Source organism: Oncorhynchus clarkii, chromosome 8 (genome assembly GCF_045791955.1).
Source record: "Oncorhynchus clarkii lewisi isolate Uvic-CL-2024 chromosome 8, UVic_Ocla_1.0, whole genome shotgun sequence".
NCBI lineage: Eukaryota > Metazoa > Chordata > Actinopteri > Salmoniformes > Salmonidae > Oncorhynchus > Oncorhynchus clarkii.
The window spans coordinates 36,291,885-36,302,356 of NC_092154.1; the positions used below are offsets into that span (position 1 = coordinate 36,291,885).

The 10,472-nt window shown below is 39.5% G+C and overlaps 1 protein-coding gene across 1 annotated transcript; it reads left to right on the forward strand.

Moving 5' to 3' along the window:
- LOC139415345 (CLOCK-interacting pacemaker-like) lies at positions 1–5,615 on the forward strand. The gene is made up of 4 exons (XM_071163415.1): positions 1–480; positions 902–1,071; positions 1,263–1,435; positions 1,853–5,615. The coding sequence occupies exons 2-4, from the start codon at positions 978–980 to the stop codon at positions 2,777–2,779; spliced, it is 1,194 nt and encodes a 397-aa protein (XP_071019516.1). The 5' UTR covers positions 1–480; positions 902–977; the 3' UTR covers positions 2,780–5,615.
- The last annotated feature ends 4,857 nt before the right edge of the window (positions 5,616–10,472 follow it).

Consider the following 10,472-nt stretch of genomic DNA (forward strand, 5'->3'; position numbering starts at 1 on the left):
TCTGTGGTACAACTCCCATAGTTCACTGTTGAACACAATTTCGTCAGATGGCATACGGGTGAAATATAGTAGTGGGTGGGCTAGACAGCACAAAAAATGCTTAGAACAAGACGATACAGCCACAAACTTCCAAATATGGATAGGTGAGGTACACAGACTTTAGACGAGAAGATCGTGTCCCATCCGTTTTCTCACTGCCGGGAGAACATTGTTGATCATTCGGAACATTAGCTACTCACTCACTCCCTGTGGTGTTGCTGCACCGTCTCGATCAAGAAAATCGCATCACATCGGATTCTCCTGGAATTCCTCGCTGCATGTGCGCTAGCTGGCAGGAGTGCACCAGAAGCCTAGCCCCGTGTATATGTGTACTACCTTGCCGACTAACGTTACACACTCACACCAGACCGACAGACTGGCGGAGAGACTGCGAGCGGACGATAGACCACAAGTTAGGATTGAGCAAGGACACGAAGTTGGGTACATTTGTATCGTTTCAATCATGTCTATGCATTGTTCTGTATTGTAATCGTTGCTAGCTAATACGTCCAACGGAAAGATGTAACTAGATACGTTGCATTCAGACATGCTAACGTAGTTGGTATAGCTAGCTAGTGGTCTGTGACAATCAAGTAGCCAACGTTAGTTAGCTAACTTCAAAATCCAGAAATTGGAGTAGCTAGCAGTTATGCTAAAACTGCAGCTAGCTACTGAACTATAATCCTAGCAGGAGGGACACAGAAACGGCTAGATTCTAACAGAATAGAAAGCGTATTGCACCCCTAGAACAGTGTTGCACCCCTACAACACGGAAGGAGTTGCAATAGATATGTAGTAACGAACCATATAATAATGCAGATTTTTTTTTTTTTTTGGGGGGGGGGGGGGGGGTGCATCCCAGGTTTCCTATCCATTCTACTACACTGATGTGGGTGTAGTAGTCTGAGTGACTGACAAGACCATTGAAAATAAACAAGATGAGTAGTACCAAGAGGAAAGCAGAAGGGCAATCTAGGACCAGGAAGTCTGGAAGCTCCAGAACAGACTCGGAGAGAGACTCTGGCTTCTCAGGTTAGTCCCTCACTGAGTCCCTTCGTTCTGATGTCTTTACTACCGTCTTCATCATCTTTAGCTTCGAAGGGTGTTTTCTACTATACTTCCCTTTGTTGATTCCCAACTGTGTTCCCCCACCATATCATTGAAGTTGTCTTTATTTTTCTGGTCCCGAAAACACTGAATCGATTTTTTCCTTCCCTCCACAGATGCCAGCACCATAGACCTGACAGATTCTGAGGACTCATCTCGCACTGTGTCCAAGAGAGAGGCCCAGCGCCCTCCATCCGGGTCGGGGTCTCATCCCTCACAGCTAGCTGTGTTGGGGGGGTCCTACTCCAACATGTTCCCCATGACCATGAAAAATGTCCTCCTAAAACAGGTATGTTAGAAATGTTCCACTAAACCATCAGTGAAGTTGTAGCTATTCATGATTTATTGGAGTGTCTGATTTGATTTGTTATTACTTTGATGGTTAATTATTATTTAATTTTTTTCAAATCATTCGTCATTGAAAATAAGAATTTGTTCTTAACTGACTTGCCTAGTAAAATAAAGGTAAAATAAATAAAAAATCCAGGGTGTAAGAACATTCTTTATTTTATCCTAATCATGGATTATTAATCTGTGTATTGGGACTGATTTCTATGTAGCCTTCTATAATATTTATAGTATTGTTCATGGGCTAGTCTGTATTGTGGTTGACTGTGTCCTCTGTCTTGAGCCTTTTAGTACTCTCTTATAGTATTGTTCATGAGCTAATCTTTCTGTTTTGTGTCTGTGTCCTCTCTCTCTCCAGCCTGGGAACAACCCTCCCTCTCAGAAGCCATCGGGGTTCAGCCCAGCTGTGGAGATGGTCCAGCAGCCTCAGGTGGTCTTCGTCCAGCCCGTTGTCTCCCCTGTGGTCTCCCACTGCACCATATCCAACCCTAAGGAGGCCACTTCCAAACGCCGGCGCCCCAAGAAGTATCTTCCCATCCTCAGGTCCTACCCGAAGATCGCCCCTCACCCTGGAGACAGTTCGAGTTCCTCCGGGGGAGTAAGCTCTTGTTATTTCCCCGCTTCATCCCCCTCTGCCTCTAGCCACCGGGAACACCATCACAACCACAGAAACAAACAGCACAGGCACCAGTCTAGAAGTTCTAGCTGTGGTTCTTCTGGTTCCAGCACCCCCAGTCTCCCTCCTCCCTTTAGCTCCCTGTCCCCCTCTCCCCAGCATAGGCTCACCCCCTCCCTCACAGACTCCAGTGCTTGCAGCAGCCCTGCAAGATCTTCTCTCGCCGTCAGTAGATCAGAGTTCTCCCCAGCCCCGTCCCCTGCCTTAACTGTAACGCCTTCAGACACCCTCACCTCTGAGGTCCCTGAGAAAACCAAGACCCTCTCCCTCCCACAACCCACCGTCGCCACAACCAACGACAACAGCTGCCACGATGACAGCAACCACGACGACAATAGCGATGACCATGACATAAAGCGCAAGCGTTTCTGCAACACGTACAACATCCTGTCCAAGTCTGGCCTGCTGGAGATCACCCTGAGTACCAAGGACCTGATTCGTCAGAACCGCAGGACCCAGGTAGACCTGGACCGGCTCAAGGAGCACACCAACCTCTTCCTGCAGGCCCTGCAGACCGGAGATACCAGCATCTGGAGCAAGCTGCAAACCAGCCTCCAGGAAGAGAAGGGCAGTGGGCAGCAGAGCAGCTTAAAGGCAGATACAGATTAGATCTGAACTAAGTAAAAGCAGGGTTTCATCTGTTAGACTGGGCAGAGACTGAGTTGAAGTGGGGGAGGCTGAGGCAGCTAGACTGGCATTACTATGCCCACAATTATCACACAGACATATAATCTGACCTACATACTAGCAGTAGTCTCTACTAGCAGTATATATATATTTATATACTAATACCTGCCTGCCTTACCCCAGGCCCGGTTGGATGGGAGGTTCCTGTACATTATGAAATCGCTCTATTCCCCATAAACTGCACTACTGTGACTCTAGTGCACTACTTTGATTCTAGTGAGTCCACACACCCTTTGCACAGTCTTCACATTTTGCTGCCTTAAAATTAAATCAATTTTCTTTCCCTACCGATCTACTCCACATTTTCATATTGAAAGAAAATGTATAGAACATTTTCCAAATGAATAAGAAATAGAAAAACAAAGATGTCTTGATTGCGTATGTCTTCACACCCCAGAGTTAATACTTGGTGGAAGCACCTTTGGCAGCCATTACAGCTGTGAATAATTTTGAATAAGTTTCCTCTAACTTTGCAAAACAGAGGGCAATATATATCCATTGTTTTTGTCAAAATACTCTACATTTGGTTGGGAATCATTGATGGACACCAATATTCAAGCATTGTCTCTGGTTTTCAAGCCAATTTAAACAGGAAGGAGACTGGACCATTCAGGAACATTCAACACCTCTTGGAAAGCCATTCTGGGGGGCAGTGCTAGCTGTGTGCAACTAGAGATTCTGGGTTCGAGTCCAGGCTCTGTCCCAGCCGGCCATGACCGGGGGACCCATGGGGCGGCGCACAATTGGCCCAGCATCGTCCGGGTTAGGGGACAGTTTGGCTGGCAGGGGTTTCCTTGTCCCATCTGGCACTAGCGACTCCTGCGCCCGGCCCGCACGCTGACACGGTAGCCAGTTGTATGTGGTTTCCTCCGACACATTTGTGCAACTGGCTTCCGGGTTAAGTGGGCATTGTGTCAAGAAGCAGTGTGGCTTGGTTGGGTTGTGTTTCGGAGGACGCACAGCTCTCGACCTTCGCCTCTCCCGACTCCGTACGGGAGTTGCAGCGATGAGACAAGACTGTAACTACCAATTGAATACCACAAAATTGGGGAGAAAAGGAGATTAGGAAGAAGACATTCTTCGATATTAACATTTGTTTAATTGTCCAGCGGAAAAAATAAAACTCCCAAGCGTAGGTTTTCAGAAGACTGCGGCGGGTTTCCCTCTAACTTTTTACCTGAGCTTTGCTCCTTTAATATTTATTTTGATCCTGACAAACTCCCTAGTCCCTGTCGGTGACAAGCATACCCATAACATGATGCTGCCAAAAAGTTTATTTTTATATTTATTTGCTGTGTTGTCTTGCAGTCTTGTTCATCGTCCTTGTTGCAAACAGAATGGATGATTTGAAGTGGATTTTTAACACAGGCTTCCTTCTTTTCAATTTGTCATACAGGCCAGTAATGTGGAGTGAATGCAAATGTTGTTGATCTTCTGTATTTTCAAGTATTGTGGTGGCAGCATCATGTTATGGATGTGCTTGTCATGCTGGGTATCTCTGAGATAAGCCACATGGGGCTGTTTTACTGAAAGCTGTAAGTGTCCACCAACTGACACTTTAACCAGTTATAGTTATGACTTGAAATGGGGCATGCTGAGTAAAATAGGCCTATTTTGAGGAAAGCTTGCATGGTATGGCTAGTGAGAGTGCTAGAATGGGTACCTGAACTGAACCCAACAAACAAACAACAATTAAAATGTATGGTCTAAATTTTAAATGAAGATCTTTATTGATATGCTTTACAAGAGCCAGTAGGTTTCCACTGTAAAATGTCTAAGAAGAATGGAAAGCAGGCAACACAGAATACTTTTTTCCTCTTTGTGAATTCATGGACCTCTGGACAAGGAAAGGCGGTGCTTTACCTAAAGACTCCTTCAGGACTCCAGTGAGGATTCTGTTCTTCAAAGCATTTTTTTTAAACAACAAAGACTGACGTAAGATCATTTTCAAGGCCTTATCAAAAAGCTGAACTTTATTTAAAACCTTGTATTGTATTTGCATGGGAAGTTACTCCCAAGTAAGACTAAGTTGGCACAATTTATCATGAGGTTTAAGTTATTTTTAAACCTGCGATTGTGTTTTTGTAATAGACCAAGCATCATATCTCCCTGTCCTATGTTACTTTCATGGCCTTATTTAGACAATTGATTATGTGGTGTTCAATTATTTTATTTTATTTTTCAAATAAGGAGTTCTCCATAAGAAGACAGACTGTCAGACGTACAGTAGCCCTTAGTGACATATCTTGTTATTTTGTCCTGCAAAGCATCGGAGTGCCTCGAAGTTGTTACAAATGCAAAGAAGGTGATATAATATGTGCTTTACTGCCAAAAAGGAAAATAACAGTACATGGTATATTCAGTGTAAGTAGTAATAGGCCTCAGGGAAGCCATTTTAAAACTTGAGCATCCTGAATTTCTCATCTATAGGAACTGCATAACACCTGTATGTGCTTGTTACCACAGTTCAAATAGGTAAAAAACTGTAAAAGTTTGTCTTATATTTAAATGTTGGCAGCTGTTTTTCTATCATTGTTAACCTGCCTCCTCATCGCAAGGACATAAATGAAATGTAATTATATTAATATTATAAGCTCAATGTTTCAATAGCACAGCAGTAGTAGCTTGTGATTGATAACAAAATGAGAAAATAACGCTTAACAGATTCTGTACCAATGTTTTGTATTACTATTTTTTTATTTAAATTATAAACTATGTAAAAGCTGCAGAAAAATAAATTGATCATGACTTCCTAAAACACGTTTTTCTTTTTTTGCAGCTATGCAAATCAGGATCCTTTAATTGAATGATGGTTAGTAAATGCAGTATCTGTGTTTGTGTTGCTCAAGTGAACCTTTTTTTGTTAATTTTTTTAGAAGATACATTGCTTGCTTAATAAACGCTATTTCCAAGAACATCGTCTCTGTCTGTGGTGATGAAGCACGATAATATCTAAGTCAATATAATTGAGCAGAGAAGATGGATGAGATCACACACACTGCTGACTCCTTTATATGTTATATTTCAACAACATAAGAACTCATGATCGAGGAAACCACGTGAACAGACCATTGACAGTAAAATAAAACATACTGACAGATTATTGGAATCTGTGTGGGTAGCTAGACAGGTAGGATGACTGACAATAGTGAAGGTGAACAGGTGGTCAGGTCACGGGTCAGGTGACTGAAAGGAATGGAGGAAACTGAGGCAGGAATTCCTTTAACCAGAAAGTGGTATATTTACTGGGTAGTTTGTCTGTGCTGTATAACAAAGGAAACAGAATAACATGTATCCAATCAAATTCATTATCACAAAAGTCAAATAATAACAATCATTCTCATTAACATAATTAGTTAATTCAGCAATTCAGACCAATAGGAATGATGATTGAGTCATTTAGGATCATAACCATTTATTCATAATCATGAGAATGATAATGCAAATAAATCGAACCCGTTATCAATTATTCAATCAGTAATCTCAATCAGTTTGATATCAGGATTTATCAATTCGGCAAATAATCATTACGTTTCAAATTTCATCCTTCCAGGTTTGTCTTCATATGTACATGTCATTTCGTTACATTTTAACCATATGTCAATGGCATAATTGGCCTGTGATGATCTGTAGGGCCGTGATCATTGTCCATTGTCATTGTAAATAAGATTTTGTTCTTAACTGACTTGCCTAATTAAATAAAGGTAAAAACATTTTTTTTTTAAAAACACAGTAGGTTTGAAGCGTGCGCTCCTACTCTGTGAAGTGGGCGTGTCGGCCAAAATCCTTTTCACTCAATTTTCTCCCACTGCAGGCCTCTGGGTTTCCTCTCATCACCATATGTGGTAGTGAGTGGAACCCCCAACCCCCAATTATTCACACTTACATATCCGGTGAAAATATCTGGCTCATTGTTCTATCTGTGATTTTACTCACTTTTACACACTGTCAACACTACAAGCATGGCACAAGAGGGATAAGTCCATACTTACATACGAAGGCTGTACTTCTTTCAAAAAGTAATTTACATTTATTTTAGAGCTGACCGAGACAGTAGAAAGGTTAAAAACTGTTTTCTGCCTTTGTTGAGATAAAAGTAAAGATGGAGAGTAGTCTCTTCCTCTCTGTTTTTATACATTTAACTAATCAGTGTGGCATCGGAAAGACTGCCTCAGTTCCTACCCTGTCACACATACTGTATGATCAGTTAATAAATGCACATCAAATTCATTGTTTTGACAAGACTGACATAGACTTCAGAGACGGAACTAAAATATCAAATAAACATTAAACATTTTATTATAAGCTACAGTTAACTTCTTCCTTGCAGTGGGCTGTACACCGATCGTAGATAAGATATCTATTGATGACAGCCTTCCTTCGAAATTACGCTACACTATCCTACCTCTATCACCTTTACCTGCAGCTGAACATCTCGCCGGGTGCGGTGGCATGTGCCTGTAATCCAAGTCACTGGGAGGTTGAGGTTGGTGGATCAAGTGAGCTGAGGAGCTCTGGGCTGCAGCACGCTATGTCGAACGGGTGTCCACGCTAAGTTCGGTATCGGTATGGTGTTCCTGGGGGAGCCCGGGACCACCAGGTTGTCTAAGGAGGGGTGAACCGGCCCAGGTCGGAAACGAAGCAGGTCAAATCCCCCATGCTGTCCAGTAGTGGGATAATACCTGTGAGTAGATGCTGCAGTGCAGCCTTGGCAAAACATCGAGGCCTAATCTTTTTGATTCATGTAGCTGTATTTGTTTTTTTTTAAAGCAATTCGCGGTGGCAGCTGCTGCGATACAAATAATCGAGCATCCCACAAAAAAAGTAAAAAAGAAAGCAGACAAACAAATTTAACTAGCACTTTTCTCCTGAACATTTTGAATTATACTGACTTCTACTGGCGAAGGGAGTGATAGTACAGTATTTAGAACAGCTCGTCGAAAAGCAGCCTTTTTATTTTATTTTGTGTTTTTTATTCAAAATACAGATCAACAATATACATTCATTCTTACATCATTCAAAACAGAATGCAGGTATTAAGAAAATACTAAAACAAACTATAAATATAAAAATTAAAAAAAATGTCTAATGCAATTGGTAATTGGTAAAAAAATCTTATTGTAATGATTTTGGAAAATGTTACTCTTGTTATTATTCACTAGGGTTAATGTTTTATAAAATAGTTAAATTCAATATAAAAAAAAGTGTAATTTTGGTATAGAATTATGGAATTTTTGTTTGTGTATAAAGTATTTGGCAACAAGAATTTAAACAAATCACAATCATTTCAATGGTCTTGTTATAATTGCAATAGTAACATATTATATCTTTCATGTCAAAAACATGGGTAGTGTTCATAATGGTAAATAAGTATTTAAGTATTTTGCAAGGTTTTCACAAAATTCTGACACAAATTTACATTCAAAGAACAAGTGAGACAGATTCTCACTTTCTTTTTCACAAAAAACGCAGATATCATCAATAGCCACAAATGTGGATATCATAGAATTACATGGATATATCTTATGTCAAATTTTAAAGTGCACTTCCTTAACTTTGTTTGGTATACAATATTTGTAAGGCCTTAACCAGGAATAAGCATGTTCCATAAAAATGTTTCTCTCGGTGTAAGTTGGTTGTGTGAATGAAGAATTTGTCTTATATATTTATTACAACAAGATTTCTCAAGTAAGCCCATGCCTTCCAATCTGAGTTCTGGATAAACTTTGTGATCATTACCAAAGCTAAGATGAGTTTTCATTAGTGTAGTTAGACCACTAGGAACGGCTTTGATCACAGAAATAAACTCTCTGAAAAGTATTGGAAACTCTTTCAATGTTATAAATTGTTCATATGTGAGAATATTACCCTTGTTGTTGAAAACATCAAGAACAAAGTCAATATTCCTCTCATGCCAGCTGGGGTAGAACAAGGACTTATTGTATGTATTGTATGTATGTATTCTTACATATTATCCAGGCCATTAAAGCTTGTTGGTGAAACCTAGCCAATTTAGCGGGTAATCTTTCAAGAATATAATTACATTTCAGTAAAAACTGAAGATCTCCCAACTTATTAAACACATTATTTGGAATGAAATACCATATTGAATCAGTACTGATCAAACATATTTTCAACCAGTTGATCTTGAAAGTGTTATTTGTGTCAACAAAATCCAACACTTCCAGACTGCCTTCAGCTCTTTTATTACAAAGGACTGACTTTTTATGTTTGTGAGACTAATTTTTCCAGATGAAGTCAAGAAAGGTCTTATTGATCTCTTTACAAGTAGCAGGATTTACACATAACGATAATGAGGGGTACACAAAACAAGACAGTCCCTCTGCCTTGGACAAAAGTACTCTCCCAAGTGTAGAAAGATCTCTTTGTAGCCAATTATTAAATATAGTTTTGGTTGTCTTAATTTTAGGAGAGAATTTCAAATGTTGTCTGACTAAGTGGTTTTTTGACAGATGTATTCTTAAATATTTAACACAGTCCTTTACAGGAATATTTTCTATTTCTTTATCATCAGAGTCAAATAAACATTTGATTTCACATTTAGAAACATTCAGTTTTAATCCTGATGCAATAGAAAATGCAGTTACAGCATTAAGGGCATGGGCGACCTGGTCTTTGTCTCTTAAAAAAAGAGTAATATCATCAGCCAGTTGGGAAATTTAGATTTCTTTGTTAAAAATGGTTAAGCCATACAAATGTGCATTATTCTGAATATCTAGAAATAGAAGTTCCACAACCAAAATGAATAAAATGGCGAAATTGGGCATCCTTGTCGTACACTTCTGTCGATACTGAATCTTTTGGAAGTATTAAGGTTTAGTAACACAGAACTATTTATATCTTTGGAAAACATGCAAATTACTTTGATAACATTTTCACCGAATCCAAAAAGTTTGAGACCTAAAGAGAAATTGATGTTTGATTATGCCAAAGGCTTTACAGAAGTCCAAAAATAAGTCAACCGCATCTGAATAATCTATAAGGTCCAAGACTAAACAAATGTTAGAGCTTATGTGACGGCCCTTCATAAATCCTGTTTGAGTCTCATTTATAATGGTATCTATTCCTTTCTTTAATCTTTTGGAATAAACCAGAGCAATCAATTTGTAATCAATATTTAATAAAGTAATTGGTCTCCAATTGTCAGTGAGAGAAGGGTCTTTATTGGGCTTCGGAATCAATGAAATAAGGCCCTGTTTCATAGTGGAGACCATTTCCCCACGTTTTATTTAATTTTTTATAATATGTTTATTATTTTACAATAAAAAATCAAATAAAAAAGACAGCAATACTAACAATGACATTTTAAATGCAATCTTGAAACATTAAAAATCAGGTCTTCTAGTATCTCCCAAAACTGTCTATAGAATTCAACTGACAGGCCATCAGGGCCAGGTGATTTCCCTTTTTTCATTGAATTCAGAGCCTCTCTAATTTCTTCAATTGACACAGGTGAATTGCAAACTGAGTGGAAATCATCCTCAATTACAGGGACATAATTCTGAATGTGGCAAATGTAGCTTTCACAACCATCTTCCTGAAATTGAGAGCTGTAAAGGTTTTCCATAAAAGGAATTGACAAATGATGATATTG

Coding starts and splice junctions, on each gene's coding strand:
- LOC139415345 (XM_071163415.1), top strand. CDS start 978: ATGAGTAGTACCAAGAGGAAAGCAGAAGGGCAATCTAGGACCAGGAAG. Junction 1,072..1,262: donor GAGAGACTCTGGCTTCTCAG/GTTAGTCCCTCA, acceptor TTCCCTCCACAG/ATGCCAGCACCATAGACCTG. Junction 1,436..1,852: donor AAAATGTCCTCCTAAAACAG/GTATGTTAGAAA, acceptor CTCTCTCTCCAG/CCTGGGAACAACCCTCCCTC.